At 34.9% G+C, this 19,137-nt stretch overlaps 1 protein-coding gene across 1 annotated transcript in view; it reads left to right on the top strand.

The window, feature by feature from the left end:
• Nucleotides 1-19,137, top strand: part of snd1 (staphylococcal nuclease and tudor domain containing 1) — a 449,554-nt gene that overhangs the window by 374,767 nt on the left and 55,650 nt on the right. The window contains exons 20-21 of the mRNA XM_039761451.1: nt 78-147; nt 14,236-14,349. Of these exons, the coding sequence (XP_039617385.1) occupies nt 78-147; nt 14,236-14,349 (184 nt within the window). The remainder of the gene's footprint in view (nt 1-77; nt 148-14,235; nt 14,350-19,137) is intronic.

Below are 19,137 nucleotides of genomic sequence, written 5' to 3'. Positions count from 1 at the left end.
GTTTCTCATAGATTTTTCTTAATAATGTATTTAGATATTGCACACACATTTAAAGGTAGTAATTTTCTCCCATAAAGGTACAGAGCTCGTGTGGAGAAAGTAGAGTCACCTTCAAAGGTCCATGTGTTTTACATCGACTATGGCAATGTAAGTAACCTCTTTTAACTTTTATGGCAAGATAATCGACATTTGTTTCATTAAAAATTGTATATTTTGTTCCATGGTTCAAAGAAAACAATTTGGTAAATATATTTATCAGCAACTGTGTAATTTTTACACTTGTGGTTATTTTTATTTTTTTCTGCTTTAACATTCAATTGACATAATGTAAATAGACACTACAACACATTACCTGAATGGTAAACATTATGAGTACCTTTTGGACATTTCATGGTTACATTCAGTATAGCAATTGTTCTAGCTGAAAGTAGAGTTGGTGGTGCAAAAAGGAGTACAACATTTAAATAAATTGATTTCCACTAGCTGTTACTCAGCTATTCATTATATTCAAAATGTTTTTCATATTGTATCCACAAGCAGTAAAGGTGTAGTCATTAGTATATACTGTAACAAAGAATTTTTTTTTGTTACAGATGTAATGTGAATTTAGAGATGAACTTATTATACTCTGATATATAGAGACAGAGTCAGGGTACCTTGGCCATTTCGTTACTTAACTGACAATACAATTCAATATGTGCTGAAAGTATACAATTTATCTTATGTGAAAACAAGTAATAAAAAAGGGCTTAAGGCCCTGACCCAGCCAGCTCCGTTTACACAAAAACGTGAGCAAAACACGCCACGAGACAGAAACTATTGTGATAACTTAACAGAGCGGCGAAGGTTAAAAAGAAAAAAAAAAAATAACATTTTCTCCCCTGCGGGAAATCGAACTCAGATCTCTGAGGCACGGTAAGCCTGCTGCGCTATGAGAAACAAATCTTAGCGATATGCCACGACAGTTGTTGTATCAGTCTTGAACCTTTTGTGAAAGTTTTTATTTGATCTTTGGAAATCAGGCTTCACACATTCTATAGTTTATGCCTACATTTTGTAATGTTAATTACTAAAATATGAAAAAGATTCTGTTTTAACAATGTGTTTACACAGATTACTGTAGAAACAGAACACACATGAAATGCATGCGTTCCAAATAACGATCTATTACTTCCACTGTAAAACTCTAGCAGTTCAGTCAATCCCAGACAATTAAACAAGACATGAGCTGGGAAAACTCAGTGAACATTCTGCGACGGTGGGGGATGGAATAGCCGGCTGCTTGCTGCTCGTCTTAATCGGCACATTTAGAAGACAAAAGACGGTGGCGGGGAGGTGAGAACAGTTTTAAGGTGGGCCGGATCTACGAGTCTTTTTGTAGACTCTGGTAATTCTAGTGTTAAACTCTTGGCAGTTGACATCATAAACATTTTTTTAACAATGGACATTAGTGTTCAACATCGTAGATAATTACAATTACAAAAAGAATTCCATTAAAGTTGGAGTAAAAGCCTAAAAGGGGTTTAATAGGTAAGGAAATAAACACTGTACTGTCTCCCACCTCCACCCCCTTCCCTTGGTGCTGTAAACACATGCTTGTTTTGCTCTGTGGTTAATCCAGGGCTGCAGAGAATAATGCTGAAACTACTATTTAAAAAGTGCCTATTCTTTACAGGTGATGTTAATTTCTCTTTTTACGTAAGCATAGTATAACGTAGAATATTAATGAATTATTTTACAATGTTAAATTACTAGCAAAGGCATGTGCAGTATTTTATTATTTTATTTTAAGGTATATCTGCCATCTAGATTCCTAAGAGAAATTCCTAAGCAAGGCTTTTTCTGTCTGCTTTCAAGGTACATTTCTTTTAGGGATATTTTTTTTTTTTTGGTTGAATTTTGATTAATCGCATAGCCATTGTTTTTATTACAAAAGCAAAAATAACATATTAATACTTTAGCATGTACTTAAATAACACTTTACTAAAGAATTAATCCAAAACAGACTTCTTCCTTGATAATATAGCCATTTATTTATGACACTAAAAGGGTTTTTAGTCTAGTGTTTGAAGTGTACTGATTCTATACATTTCCTCTCTCTCTCTCTCCTACACTGATTGTTTTAACCGTGTCGTATTAGAATGGCATGTGCTTATCTTTGAATCTTGTATCTTTCATTTACTTGGTTAACTTTGGTTTGTTATACTTGATACTACTGATCTCCAGATATGGTTAGAAGAATGGCAGTAAAGGTGTCTAAAGGTTTGTCTTCATTCTTCTATATTATAGCTTACTCAAGTTCAAGTATATTTTATGTGTACATTGTACAATAAAATTCTTATTTGCATGTCTCCACTGAAACAATAATACCAATACAACACCGACAAAAGAAATGCACACACAAAGGCTATACATAGAGTGCAACATATATTTATATCTTGTATGTTGTACTGTATGTATGAATTTTAGGAATATATGAAAGTATTTGCAATATACACTACATTATTTGATCTTGAACTGCTTGCAAGAAAAAGAGTATGAGTAGCTACTGTGTAGAATGACTGAGATTTTAATAATTCTGTTTGCATTTCTAAGACTGGTGCTATACAAATATGTGATGCAGACAGCCTGTGTAGACTCTGTTGTGCACCTGTAGAAATCTGTGTTTTCCTCATATGTCTGAGTAAATTAGTGGCATTGATGACCCTAACAAATAATTTTCTTAATTTTAACAAACACAAGGAATCAACTTTTGAGTGTCCCTGCAGGTCCACTGACCAATATATTAATCAAGTAATTAATATTTTCCTGATAGAGAGAGTAAGCTCACTGAACTCAAATAGTTGCAAAAATTTAAATTGTATACACATTGGCTTGTATAACCAAAACATATTATAATCCCAAAACAAATGATAGGCAGCTTATAAATCTGTTAAAATGGTTTCAGTATATTTAGCATTGCAGACAGTGAATATGATTATAAGTGTAAGGCACATAAGCCTTTCTTTCTTGAAATTAAGAAAAACAACTCATTTTCTGCCTGCGTTACATTTCTTCAGTACTCCGTTATTGCAAAACTTTACAATTTATATATGTAATTTTGCAGGCTGACCTGCCCTGCTTTCAATAGAAATTCTTTAGCTCTAAAATCTGTTTCAGAATGAGCAAAATATTGTAGTAGTGAAACACTAAACATCTTACCTCCACCTCATTAGCAATGAACATTAACTAGCAGTTACATAAATCACAGTGCACACTATTCTACATGCACAGCAATGATATTTAGAGAACAGTGTGAAACTGTTCAAACTCCCCTTTTCTTGAAGCAAATCACAAATTAAGTCCAGCAATATTTGAAAGTGCATATTTAAAGCCATACAATCTTATTTATTATAGTTTCAGATGTTGGAAATAATTTTTAAAGCATAAGCATTTTGTGCATTTTTCGCATTTATTGATGGTGTCTGGAATGTTCAGAAGATTATAAAAATAGTTAAAGTCCTTTCAAATTTTTTCTCCCCAAGAACTGGCTTTTTTCCTCCTTTAATTGACACTGAAGTACTTGTTAGTCAGGGTAGATTTCTAAATCTTCTATTTCCAATTTATCATGTGAATTAAACTAATTTTAGTTCTCAGTAAGTGGCAAATGTAAAAACACTTCCTGAAGTGCAGCATGCTGCTTTAATGGAGCCATCAGATAATCTTAATTGCTTTATGGTTTTAACCAAAGATGTAGGCTGATTATCATGTAATACACTTCTGATTGTTTTAAAAAGAATGTTGCCACTATACTGAAATCTGTTAAATACCATATTTAAAAAAATATTTACTTACATTGCTAATTTTTATTTCAGAGAATGTTTCAAGGGATCAAATAAAAATGATATATCCTCTTTAATAAACTGTGTGCGTCCAAGTGTCTGTGTGTGTGTCTTCTGGTGAAGTGCGCATGCGCATGCGCGGTGCCGCGCATCACACCGTGCCCCGCCCATGCGCACGGCATCGTGGAAGCCCACACACGGAAGCTGGGCACACAGTGAATGACCTAGCCGTGGCCGCGCATGATAAGCAAATAAAGGACATAATTGCTGGGGAGAGTGCTGATTGCATAGTCACGACCGCACACATAAAATCTGTTCCTGGGGAGACGCCCCACATACAATAATCAGCTGCACACCACCACAGATTAAAATACTTGCTGGTGAACTGCACAGTATTTGCTGGGGAGACACCACAGGTACGATTATCAGCTACACTCCACACATTACATCAGTTGCTAGGGACACTCTGCTGATTGCCCACTGTTGTGACAGAAAATTAAAGTCATATTACGGACATCAAAGCCAGTATTACTGTCAGAGAAAATTATAGGCATTTTACGGAAATACAAACCTGTATTACTGCAAGAGAAAATTAAAGGCACACAATACAGTGATGAATATTACAGCCACATACAAGCCAGTATTACTGTAAGAGAAAATATTATGGACGTATCTACTAACAACATGCCACCCAAAAAAAAGGACAGGTCAAGTAGGACAAAAGACACAGACAATCAAATCCTATATAAGCAACATCTCCTGGAAGCACGGTCAGCACAACAAATAAACATTAACCAAAGAAAGGCTGAAAGCCAAAGAAAAATACGAGCAAATAGATCGATTGAAGAAATAAGAAAATTTACTGTCAGAAAAACGCTAAAAGAGAAAGACTCAGAAGAGCAAACCTTAGAAAAAGTTGGCATTTACTTGCCAGAACCAGTATTCAGCCACGGTCAGTTATATGTTGTATTATCAAGAGTTAGAAGTTTTCCAGATGTTGTTGTCAAGGTTGTAGATGGTCCTGAACAAGGCAAACTGTTACCAAACTCAGACAGAATATTTATAAGAAATATTGTTTATAATTAAATTTTATAGAAACATTTCACGAGGTAGAAAAATAGAACATTTTTCTTAAATATCTTCTTCAGATATCGTGTATTACAGATTGTTACAAAGTTTTACACTAAGGCAATATTAATTATACTTACTGTATTGTCATATACATTTCTATTTTATTTTTATTATTTTACTTTAAGCTTCTTGGAAAAATATTTTTGACAAAAAAAAAATTAAGACAACAAACATAATGAGGTCAAGGTCCCTTGCCATTTAATATAGACTGTTCCTATTAATATTTATGAAGTACTGTTCTAGCACTCGTTATTATAACGAACTTAATGTCTAGTGTGTGTATATGTATGTGTGTGTATGTATATATATATATATATATATTAATATTTTTAATGTTGGTAGATCATTTTGACCTGGTCATTTTATTAGCTCGCAAGCCGAAAAAGTGTGGGCACCCCTGATCTAAGAGATGCTTTACTCTTATAGGACATATTTTCTCTTACAGACTCAGTGTTAACGCTATGACATCTGGTAGACCCTTACATCTGCTAGTTTGGCTCTGTTTCTTCTTGGGAAGTTTACAAGAACCTTCCTCCCTTACGTTGCCAAAACCACAGATACCAAAAGTGCTAATATTTTTCTTTTTTATGATAGATTAAAATATTTGAACAGCTGTTAAGAATGAATCTTCTTAATGTGTGATTTAAGGAAGTTAATTACTATATATCTAGTCTGTCACTAAAATCGTAATTTTATATATATATATATATATATATATATATATATATATATATATATATATATATACACAGGAGTGCAGAATTATTAGGCAAGTTGTATTTTTGAGGATTAATTTTAATATGGAACAAACACAGTGCTATCAGTCAATCCAAAATGTTAATAAACCTGAAACCTGAATGTTTCACAACGGAAATGTGAGTGTGAACATCATCAGGGGATATATATATGTGCACAATTATTAGGCAACTATTAGTGTGCAGATTTATTATGCAACTAAAGGAAAATGAAAATTTTCCCATCTCACTTGTTTATTTTCATCTGTTATAGTGAGAATAATAAACAAACACCTCAAAATTTACAAATAAACATCTCTGACATTTCAAAAAATAAATCAATCAATCAATGACCAATATAGCCACCCTTCTTTCCAATAACAGTCATAAGCCTTTCCATTCATGGAGTCTGTCAGTTTCTTGATCTGTTGACGATCAGCTTTTTGTGGAGCAGTGACTACAGCCTCCCAGACACTCTTCAGAGAGGTGTATTGTTTTTCTCCCCCGTAAATCTAGCGTTTAAGAAGTGCCCACAAGTTCTCGATAGGGTTTAGGTCAGATGAGGAAGGGGGCCATGTCATTATTCCTTCATCTTTAAGGCCTTTACTGGCTGGCCACGCAGTGGAGAACTTCGATGCAAGTGATGGAGCATTGGCCTGCATAAAAATCATGGTCTTTTCCTGTATCACTGTTTGAAGAAAGTGTCTTCAAAAACTGGCAGTAGGTTTGGGAGTTGATTTTGAGTTCATCTTCAATGCAAAAGGTCCAACTAGCTCATCTTTAAAAATACCAGCTCATACCAGTACCCCACCTCCACGTTGGAGTGGAGCTCTGTGCCCATTACTGATCCACAGGTCCATCCATCTGGTCCATCAAGAGTCACTCTCATCTCATCGGTCCATAAAACCTTTGAAAAAATCTGTCTTCAGATATTTCTTGGCCCAGTTTTGACGTTTCAACTTATGTTTCTTGTTCAGTGGTGGTTGGGTTTCAGCCCTCCTTACCTTGGCCATGTCTTTGAGCACTGAACACCTTGTACTTCTGGGCACTCCAGGTAGGTTGCAGCTCTGGAATATGAAAGTACTGGAGGATAATGGGTTCCTGGTAGCTTCACGTTTGATTCTTCTCAAATCTTTGGCAGCTAATTTGCGTCTTTTATTCTCAACACGTTTCTTGCGACCCTGTTGACTATTTGCAACAAAATGTTTGATGGTTCAGTGATCACACACCAATATCTTAGCAATTCCAAAAGTGCTGCATCCCTCTGAAAGACTTTTTACAATTTTTGACTTTTCAGAGTCAGTTAAATCTCTTTTTTGGCCCATTTTGCCTGAGGAAAACTAGCTGCCTAATAATTCTGCACACCTTGATATAGGGTGTTGATCTCCTTAGGCCACACCCTCCCTCATTACACAAATACACATCACCTGACGTGCTTAAATCCAATAAGCATTCAAGTTAATACAGCTTGGAGTTGGAATATACGCATTAAAAATGATGATATGGTCAAAATACTCACTTGCCTAATAATTCTGCACTCCCTGTATATATATAATATTTGTGTGTGTGTGTTTAAAATATATTAGTGTAAATCCATGTGAATTAATCTGGTATTAATATACATGCACTGCAGTGGGCTGGCGACCTGCCCAGGGTTTGTTTCGTGCCTTTGCACCGTGTGTTGGCTGGGATTGACTTCAGCAGAACCCCATGACCTTGTAGTTAGGATATCGTGAGTTGGATAATGAATGGATGAATATACATGCACCAGGTTCAAGTTAGGGTTGCGTTTATTGTCCTGGCACTACTGTAAACTGCCTCCTCATTGGTGATCAGACATGTGATATCATCAGCAGTTCATTGATAAGTCTGAGCTGTGTTTGGTCGCACATATTTCAATAAAGAATACAGTTGTTTATTATAATACGGTGCAAAGTAGCATACTTTTAACGCAATAATTATTGAGTAACAATCAGAGAAAATGTACATTCTGCCAATAATTCCTAAAACATAACAGAGGCTTATATATTTTTTTTATTAGGGCCATATTAATTTGCAACAAGGAATCCATTACTGAAATTGTATAAATCAGCTCTTGATTTAGACTGCAGATGTAGATAAAATGAAAAAAGCCCTAGATTTGCAAGAAATACAAGTACTTTATTATGCTCAGAGACCTTTCATATTCAGAAGAGCTTGGAGAGAGCTTCCAGATCTTTACATTTTATATTGTTAGGAAACATTTGGTTTACTTTTGTTATTCAAGATGGACTTTAATGTATTAGTGTTTAACACTAGAATTACCAGAGCCTACGAAAAAACTGGTAATTCCGTCCCACCTTAAATTGCTTCTTAAATCCCTTCACACCTCTGCGCCAGCATCATTTAATGTGCTGATAAAGAGAAGCTAGGAGCAGCCGGCTATTCCACCCAACCCCTTATTTAGAACGTGCACATACTTCTATCAGCTCATGCCTTGATTGAGTATTTGGGAGTGAAGTGGAGTTTTACAGTGGAAATAATAGATCGTTATTTGGAACACACGCATTTCATGCCTGTTCCGTTTCTACAGTAATCTGTGTAAACACATTGTTAAAACAGAAACGCTTTTTATATGCTAGTAGTAGATGACAAAATGTAGGCATAAACTATATAATGTATGAAGCCTGAAGTCCAAATATCAAAGGGGGTGGAATAGCCGGCTGCTCCTAGCTTCTCTTTATCAGCACATTTAGAGGACAAAGGACACTAGCGGAGTGGTGTGAAGAGATTTAAGAAGCAATTTAAGGTGGGACGGAATTACGAGTTTTTTCGTAGGCTCTGGTAATTCTAGTGTTAAGCAGTTGATCAATGAGTGAACATTTTTAGCCAACATTCAATGTTAAAGCATTAGGAAATCGTAGAAAATGCACAGGGATGAAGTAACATCAAAATTCACACTTCAACCAGAAATGGCTACATTATGGTCAGGGTCATGGTGCTGTTTGCAGCTAGAAACAGATGGAGTGTGGACTGCAGTTTGAATGGGAGACGAAAAGTATCATTCAGAGAAAAATTAAAACCTGCAATAGCCTCTCTCCTAAAATAAAATGAAGACAGAATTACTTTATTTGTGTATACAATGTGCCTTTTGTATTGTTACCATAGTTATAATTTACAGTATACCATAATCAAAGCAACTATGTGAAACTGAAATTCTGTTGAAATTACACAAACATTTATGTGAATTTAATATTAACATAAACTTTCTAAGATTGTCTCTTACATAGTGTATCAGAAGAAGTAGCAGTATATATTATGTAAGTACTAGGGGCTCTGTCCCCTGCTCGCTTCACCCCCCCCCTGTAGTCCCAATGCACTAGTTATGAATATTCTTTATAAATGAATCTAAAAGTTTACAAGACTTTAAATATACTGCATATTTTCACAGTGAAAATGTCTCATATTCATACAGTTTGTAGATATTCTCGTTTATCTTAAAAGGAAATATGACATCATTACTTCTTTGTATATCAATTCAGAGAACAGGTCAGTAGAGTTAAAGGACAGCCATTTTTGGAGCAGTGTTTGATGCTAACTCAGAAAACATGTAAAGACAAACATCTGTTGGTAGCATCTTTCATGTGCATACTTCTAATGATATGTATAAAGATTCAGAACACACTTTATGTTCAGCTACAAGAACCCAATAATTGTTAAATATTTTAATCATATTGTTTAGTACAGATGGTTTTAATTTGAAAGTAGCATTGGTGCAGAGGTAAAATTCCCTCCACTGTGAGTGCGCAAGCCTTCACCCGCAACAAGGAAAAAACTAAAAATTGTGTGTGTGTATATATATATATGTATATATTATATATATATATATATATATATATGTATATGTGTATATATATATATATGTATATATATATATATGTATATATATATATATGTATGTATATATATATATATGTATATGTATGTATGTATATATATATATATATATATATATATATATATATATATATATATATATATATATGTATATATATGTATATATATATATATATATATGTATATGTATATATGTATATATATATATATATATATATATATATATATATATATGTATGTATATGTATATATGTATTATATGTATATATGTATGTTTAAAAATGTAGTGTCACATTTGTGCATAGTGACGATTGTACCTAAACTGTCAAAAGCAAAAACATTCAAAAATCCTCTCTTACTGCAAAACACATTTTATATACTGGGTATAGGTTTACTTTTGATTATGTTTTATGCACTGACTGGAATGAAAGAATGGCAAAACAAAAATTTTCAGATTTCAGTAAATGTGTTTTCATTATTTTGCTCTGCATCCTATTCAGGGTCACATGGTCAGTTTGATTCAATTACAGTCTGTTCACAAGTGCATTTACATCTGCTTTTTTTTATAACACTGATGATGATTCAAATTGTGAAAACACAGGGCCAGAGATTGGATGGATTGGAGAGGTACTGTTAACTTCTAGTAGTTTAAGAAATAAAAGGTATTGTTGTCTGCAAGAAACCTAGATGGAGAACTTATTGGAAGCTTTTTTTAAGGTATATTCCACTTGGCCTTAGCAGCAGAGAAGTTCATCTAGAAGCACAGATGTTGCACAGGATCCTGAATGTTACAAATAAATAAATAAATACATTACTCTATCAGGTACATACATTTATTTTTGAACAATTTAAACATCCACTTATTCAGATGTGATGATTGATACTTCTGTGATTACTTTACTCATGTGTGCATTGTACATTGATTACCACTATTCTAACACCATTCAGTTTACAGTACATATAGTCATTTATTGATAATATAATACAGATGTGCTTGAAAGTTTGTGAACCCTTTAGAATTTTCTATATTTCTGCATAAATATGACCTAAAACATCTTCAGATTTTCACTCAAGTCCTAAAAGTAGATAAAGAGAAACCAGTTAAACAAATTAGACAAAAATATTATACTTGGTCATTTATTTATTAAAGAAAATCGAAAGTAAAAAACATAAAAGTATGTGAACCTCTAGGATTAGCAGTTAGTTTGAAGGTGAAATTAGAGTCACATGTTTTTTTCAATGGGATGACAATCAGGTGTGAGTGGGCACCCTGTGTTATTTAAAGAACAGGGATCTATCAAAGTCTGCTCTTCACAATACACGTTTGTTGAAGTGTATCATGGCACGAACAAATGAGATTTCTGAGGACATCAGAAAAAGAGTTGTTGATGCTCATCAGGCTGGAAAAGGTTACAAAACCATCTCTAAAGAGTTTGGACTCCACCAATCCACAGTCAGACAGATTGTGTACAAATGGAGGAAATTCAAGACCATTGTTACCCTACCCAGGAGTGCTCGACCAACAAAGATCACTCCAAGAGCAAGGCATGTAATAGTCGGCGAGGTCACAAAGGACCCCAGGGTAACTTCTGAAGGCCTCTCTCACATTGGCTAATTTTCATGTTCATGAGTCTACCATCAGGAGAACATTGAACAACAATGGTGTGCATGGCAGGGTTGCAAGGAGAAAGCCACTGCTCTCCAAAAAAAAACATTGCTGCTCGTCTGCAGTTTGCTAAATATCACGTGGACAAACCAGAAGACTATTGAAAGAATGTTTTGTGGACGGATGAGACCAAAATAGAACTTTTTGGTTTAAATGAAAAGCGTTATGTTTAGAGAAAGGAAAACACTGCATTCCAGCATAAGAACCTTCTCCCATCTGTGAAACATGGTGGTGGTAGTATCATGGTTTGGCCCTGTTTTGCTGCATCTGGGCCAGGACGGCTTGCCTTCATTGATGGAACAGTGAATTCTGAATTATTTCAAAGAATTCTAAAGGAAAATGTCATGACATCTGTCCATGAACTGAATCTCAAGAGAAGTTGGGTCATGCAGCAAGACAACGACCCTAAGCACACAAGTCGTTCTGCCAAAGAATGGTTAAAGAAGAATAAAGTTAATGTTTTGGAATGGCCAAGTCAAAGTCCTGACCTTAATCCAATCGAAATGTTGTGGAAGGACCTGAAGCAAGCAGTTAATGTGAGGAAACCCACCAACATCCCAGAGTTGAAGTTGTTCTGTACGGAGGAATGGGCTAAAATTCCTACAAGCCGGTGAGCAGGAATGAGCAAAGGTTACTGGCAACGTTTAGTTGCAGTTATTGCTGCAAAGGGGGTCACACCAGATACTGAAAGCAAAGGTTCACATACAGTCCCAATCAGTGGCAAAAAATCATATTTTGCATGGTTGGATCTTAACAAGGTTCCAAGTAGAGCTTCAACATGCAACAAGAAGAAAATGAGAGTGAGACAAAACATTTTTTGAGCATTCAATTAATTGAAAATAACGATTAAATTGAAACGGGCTGTTTTACAGCTCATTAAAATTTTAGGACCAAATGTCTTTAAAAGGCCAAATCTGTGCAAAGATGTGGATTCATTGTCATTTTCTGTCAGGTAGTCACACATTCTGATGGCAAAGGCATAAAAACTCTCCCTTTTTATACGTGGTTGGGTTGTTGAACTGCATAAGCAGGGTCTCTCACAGCGCGCCATCGCTTCTGAGGTGGGACGCAGTAAGAAAGTCATTTGGAATTTCTTAAATGATCCTGAGGGTTATGGAACAAAAAAGTCAAGTGAAAGACCCAAAAAAATTTCACCAGCACTGAGCCAGGGGATCCAATTGGCTGTCCGTCAAGACATTGGATGATTCTCGACCCAAATTAAGGCCGTTACTGGTGCTGACTGCAGCCCCATAACCATCAGACGGCATCTGAGACTGAAGGGCTTCAAAAACAAAAAACGTCTTCAAAGACCTCGTCTCCTTGAACGCCACAGAACTACTCGTTTGGACTTTGCAAGAGAACACCAAACATGGGACATTCAAAGGTGGAAGAAAGTTTTATTCTCTGATGAGAACAAATGTAACCTTGATGGTCCTGATGGTTTCCAACGTTACTGGCATGACATGCAGATCCCACCTGAGATGTTTTCTATGTGCTACAGTGGAGGGGGCGCCTTAATGGTCTGGGGTGCTTTTTCCTTCAGTGTAACAATGGAGCTTCAGGAAGTGCAGGGGTGTCAAAACGGCCGCTGGATATGTCCAGATGTTGCAGAGAGCATTCCTCATGACTGAGGGCCCTCGTCTGGGTTTTTCAACAGGACAACACTACAGTACACAATGCCCGCAGGACAAGGGACTTCTTCCAGGAGAATAACATCACTCTTTTGGCCCATCCTGCTTGTTCCCCTGATCTAAATCCAATTGAGAACCTTTGGGGATGGATGGCAAGGGAAGTTTACAAAAATGGACAACAGTTCCAGACAGTAGATGCCCTTCGTGCGGCTGTCTTCACCACTTGGAGAAATGTTCCCACTCACCTCATGGAAATGCTTGCATCAAGCATGCCGCAACGATTTTTTGAAGTGATCAACAATAACGGTTGAGCTACTCAGTACAGGAAGTTTGAGTTCTGTTTGTACGGGTTTTTTTGAAGGTGTGGTCCTAAACTTTTGATCAGCTCTAAAACAGCCTGTTTCAGTTTAATCGTTGTTTTCATTAAATTGCATGCTCAAAAAATGTTTTGTCTCACTCCCATTTCTTCTTGTTGTATGTTGAAGCTCTACTTGGAACCTTGTTAAGATCCAACCATGTAATGATATTTTTGTCTCATTTGTTTAACTGGTTTCTCTTTATCTACTTTTAGGACTTGAGTGAAAATCTGATGATGTTTTAGGTCATATTTACACAGAAATATCGAAAATTCTAAAGGGTTCACAAACTTTCAAGCACAACTGTAAACTAATTCAATGTGTATACTGATACAAGTGATTTACCACTCTATTCAAAAATCAAGATGATATGTCACACTAGGAAGATATTATTACAATGTAAGTAATATGTGCAAATCCAGGTTGATATAGATTTGTAAACTTTAAAAATTTATTGACTCAGTCTCTGATTTTGAACATGTCATTAGAGTGTCCACTGGATTTTTCTTGAATTTTAATTCCTGCTTACTGTAAATTGACAGGCAATTTTTATGTCACATAGCACATCCCACAGTAGTAGTCTTGGAGTTTGGGGAACAGTTGGTATTCATAAAAAACCAAGCCTTGAGAATAGGCTAGATTTGGCAATTTTTTAGAAAACAATTTGTCAGTGCAGTCTATAAAACCTGTGTAGTCATGAAACAGAAGGAGGACAATTGACAGCATTTCTTGATGCTTTTATTTGATTATCTGCAACAAAAACCAGGTAAAATCTTCATAATGCAGAAATATGTCAGTCTTTTGTGGTGTTTAATTAATTTGAACTATGCCCTCAACATTTTATAAAAATGGTGCACATTGTTGTCCCCTTTGGACCTTGAATTTCTGTAATGATTTAGAATCATAATGCTTTTACTGTTCTAGTTGCGGTTTACAAATTTAAAAATAAAAATATTACTTTTAAAGATGTTAAATTTGAAAATGTATTTAATGCAAAGTTTTTTTGTTTGTTTTTTCTAGAGAGAAGTAGTTTCGTCAGTCCGCCTAGCACAACTTCCTCCATCATTCAGTGTAGGAAGTCTTCCTGCTCAAGCTAAAGAATATGCATTTGCTTTCATCCAAGTCCCACAAGATGTAAGTTTTATTGAGTTTTCATTTGGTTGCTGAAAATACAAAATGGGTAATAAGAAAAACTTTATAAACACTTTAGATTACAAACAGATATTGACACATAGTACCTGATGGTATTTTGTTGTGAATTAATAGATTGATGCAAAATGTTTTTTGTTTTTTTTTTATTACAGGAATTCTTTACTAAATAATAACTTCCTAGTAAATTAAAAACGAGTTATTCCAACTAACATTTTAAATTGGGACTGATCAAGCCATAGGCCACTGAGATTTTTTTTTGTTGTATGATTTTCATGCCATGAATGTTTGCAGTTTTGTTTAATACCCTTAGTCTGGTGGTTGTCAATATTGATTGTTTTTCTCAAGGATTCATAATGTAAATTGTCTGGCACATGTTATAAATTAAGAAAATTTCACATCATAGAAGTTGTATATACACCTGTCTTTTTTTTTTTAATCTCTACAAGCATCCAAACCACTGCCCCCATTCTTATCAAATGATCTTGTCACCCTTATTAAAAGATGAACTATAAAATCAACTAGGAAGAAAGCTGTGTGTGACTGAACTTCCATGTATAACCAACTAAAGCCTAACCACTGTGCTAAAATGATACTTCCATTTAAGGCTCCTAATAACTACATGCCCTCTAAATATCAACCAAGTGCTATATATACTTTATTCAGTAATACATTTGCCAAAAACATAATTAAAAATTAACAAATTCCCATAGTCTTTAGTTTTTTTTATTTAATTTTAAGTCACTTACAGCTGTTGTGTTTTTTATAAATACCATCTTATTTAGACCTTTAGTAATGGAGAGTGAGGTAAACCCTATGCAAAAGAAGTCTGAGTTAAGATTATTGCATACTAAGCCATGTAAAACATAAATTGACACAGAGAAACAATACATGTTTTTCTTTCTTAATAACAAATGAAAATAACTGCAATATGTTTGATTACTCAGTTGTCATTTAATAGACTAGTTCTAATTAGGAGCCTTTTCAGCTTTGGCGACATTCTTTTTTAGGTGACCAGTTTCACACAGATATAAGTATTCTGCAGAACTAATATGCTGGGAACAATCAAATTTATGCAGAAACCTTAAAGATTTTTTTTTTCTTTCATTAAACTTTTATTGCCTGCTTTTAGTGTTTGTAGCACTAAAGTAATGCCCCACATTACCAAGTATTTAGTGGAAAGTACTAATCTAATGCAGTTCTCTTATGCAAAACTCTGAACTTAAAGGTTTGTATATGCACTACAGAGTTAGAAGAGAGAACTATAATATAGCTTTTATAATTGCAAAAAAATGAAAGAACACTTTAACTTGGTTAAGCAATGTTTTTCAGTGACTTCTGGTGCAAGTGCCCTTATTAAGATAACACGTTCAAACAAATTTCTTTATCAGGTAATGCAATTTGATACTTTAGAGATATGTCACATGACATTTCTGTAAATATAAAACGCTGTCATGACTATATATATTGGTGACAGAAACAAAGAGCCAGTGTTTTTTATATGTTTTTAATTGAAATAATGGATGGTTTTTCAGCTTTTCTAAATATTTAAAACAGCTGATACATACTGTAATTGTTAAGTTACAGTTTGATAAAGTTTATATATTTTGAAATATTCCTCATATGATTATGTATGTAGAACATATAAATAGTTTAGTTCTTTATCTTTTATTGAATTTATTAATAAAAACATATAGCATTCCATGCAATCAAGTTAAAGTTAACAAAACAAATTAAAAATCAACCCCCCACCCATGATAAAAAGAGAAAGGCCAACGACCAGAGCAAAACTGTTAAGTATAAATGTTTATTCACAAATGTTATTGATTAGTTCCTGCCACATTTTTTAAAAGTTTTGAACAGGAAGAATTAGATTTTTTCCACTTTCAAGCAGTATATAACATCAGTTACCCAGGTGAGTTAGGATAATTCCAGTTGCACAAGACAAGTCTACGTGATAGTAGAGAAGTAAAGGCAATTACAGTTTGTTTGTCCTTCTCCACTTTAAGCCCATCTGGAAGAACACCAAACACAGCTGTTTATGGGGATAGGAATGATTGTGACACCAAAGCTGTCTGATAAGCATTTAAATATTTTCATCCAGAATGATGTTAATTTGGTACATGTCCAAAACATGTGGCCCAGTGAAACTGGGGCTCGATTGCAATGTTTAGAGGTTGGATCTTGCCCTGGAAACATTTTGAATAATTGTAAATAAGATAGATGTGCTCGATAAAAGATTTTAAGTTGAGTAATTGAATGTTTTGCCAATTTGGAGATAGAGTGAATTCTCTGGCTGCCTTCCACTCCGTTACTGAAATGTTGATTAGGAGATCCTTTTCCCACTGTGCTCTGGGATCTTTAAAAGGAAGGGACTTTAAAATATTTTTATATATTATTGAAATGCTGCCCGAGTCCCCAAGACGGATCAATCTCTCTTCTGGAATAGAAATAGGTGGGAATTAAAGAAAACTGGGCAGATTTTGTTTAGTTGCTAATTTGGAGATAGTGGAAAAATTGTGTTCATGGGAGATTAAATTTGCAAGTATAATTGTTAAAAGGATGCAAAGACATTATTTATATACAAATCTTTAAATGATTTAATCCCATATGTTTTCTAAACATTAAAAACTGTGTAAGTTCAAGAGGGTGGAAAAAGGTGGTTATCATGTAGAGGTGCCACAGATAAAATATTCTCCAATTCTGAGTGAAGGACAAATGGGTTGTTGGTATATTGACAATACCTTGTATTTACTGGTTTACAAAGCAAGGAATATAACGAAGTGCTGCAGGATTTTATTTCTATTGCAGACCAAGCTAGTGTGCTTGTATGTAAATAGTTATATTAGAATAAGAAATACATAAACAGTATCACCAGAGTATTGAGTATTTGAGGGAGGGGTTATGCACTTATTCTTATTTTTTTTTTTTTTAAATTCAATTCTATTCTCTCAGCCGCGTTTATGATGCCAACTAAACCACATTTGAAACTGTAATTTTCACATATACATGATATAACACATGTTAACTCAAATCATGACGGCGGTTCTACATCTGATCAAAAATGCACTTTTGCCATCGCTGTCAACTGCGGGTTGGGGCGGGGGTAGTTGGGGTTGTGAACACAGCTGAGAGAATAAAACTGAATAAAAGAAAAAGCAAAGCTAACCATTATAAGTATCATAAATTACACCGGCTGTTACAGACTGGAATTAAATGTATGTTTTTATTCTAAAATAGTAAGAATACGAGCAGCTCACTTTTCAAAACAGACTTGTCTGGAATCGAACCCGTGAAGCTTTGATTACCAGTCAACAGTTGAAACCGTTGTGCCACTGAAGCTGTCATAGCAAATGCGTGTCACTGTCGCACCCTAACCTGGGTTCTTTTTCTGCAGTTATATTTTTGAATGGAAGCACATTTGTTGTGTGTTATTTGTACCTTTTGTGAAAGTGTTTCTTGGATATTTGGAATTCAGACATCACACATTATACACTTCATTGTCTACATTTTGTCAATTATTACTAAAACATGAAAAACGTTTCTGTTTTAACGATGTGCCTACATAGATCGTTGTAGACACGGAACACATATGAAATGCAAGTGTTCCAAATAACGATATAGCATTTATAAAAGGTGTCATTTTGCTTGACTTCTCACTCTATACAACTCTAAGCAACTGACACACAGGTAAACAGACTTGAGCTGAGAAAACTGTGTGGAGTGGGGGATGTGATAGCAGGCTGTTTGCTGCTTATCAACACATTTAAAGCACAAAAGACGCTCACGGAGAGGTGCAAAGCGTTTTAAGGTGGGACGGATCTACAAGTTTTTTCGTAGGCTCTGGTAATTCTAGTGTTAGTGAATGAAAGCCCCAAGATCGAACCCGCCACCTCTCGACTTGGAGACAGCAGTTCTTACCTCTAGACCAGCCAAGCAGACATGTATATGTGGGTGTGAGTGTCGTACCTTATTTCTTTTACTTAGATTAAATTCCTCATGTAAATCACACTTGTTTTATCTGTGTCTTTTGTGGAAGTGATTATTTTATATTTTGACTTCAGTCTTCACACATTATACACATAACATTAGCATTTGGCCTATTAGTAGAACATGAAAAAAGTTTCTGCTCTAGTTATGTGTTCAGCATTTCTTGCCTTGATTTTCCTGTCATCCTACATTTACACAGATCATTATAGACATGGAACACACATGAAATGTATGTGTTCCAAATAATGATATATTATTTACCCTCTACAATTCAAGGCACCTCACACCCAGTTAAACAGACTTGAGCTGGGAGAACTTTGTGTTCCACTGAAGCTGCGTTGGTGGGGGAATGAGATGGCAAGGTGACACATTTGGAAAACAAAAGACACTGATGAGGAGGTGCAAGGGAATTTAAGGTGGCCCAGGATTACAAGCTTTTCATAGGCTTCAGGGATTCTACTGTTAATTGATAACAGTGAATGTCAGTTTACTCATTCCAGCACTTTGTCCCAAGTCCTTCTAATACTGCATCTTCAGCAAGAATAACTGGTTTGTGGTGTTTTAATCTATTACACACTCTTCCTTTTTCATTTTTTTAATCATGCATGGACTGAACACACATTACAGATATTACAATGTGCTGGTGGCTTGGCTGTTTTAAAAATGTAAGGCTTTTTATTAAAAATACAATACAGTGTAATCAGATCATTTTAGATTTATTGTTGTTTGAACAAAGTGCCATGTAATTTTTAATACACAGAATGTAATGGGTGAAATGCAAGT

This window comes from Polypterus senegalus, chromosome 8 (genome assembly GCF_016835505.1).
Source record: "Polypterus senegalus isolate Bchr_013 chromosome 8, ASM1683550v1, whole genome shotgun sequence".
Classification (NCBI taxonomy): domain Eukaryota; kingdom Metazoa; phylum Chordata; class Cladistia; order Polypteriformes; family Polypteridae; genus Polypterus; species Polypterus senegalus.
The sequence above is the reverse complement of the archived record's forward strand: the minus strand, read 5'-3'. Positions and strand labels throughout refer to the sequence as shown.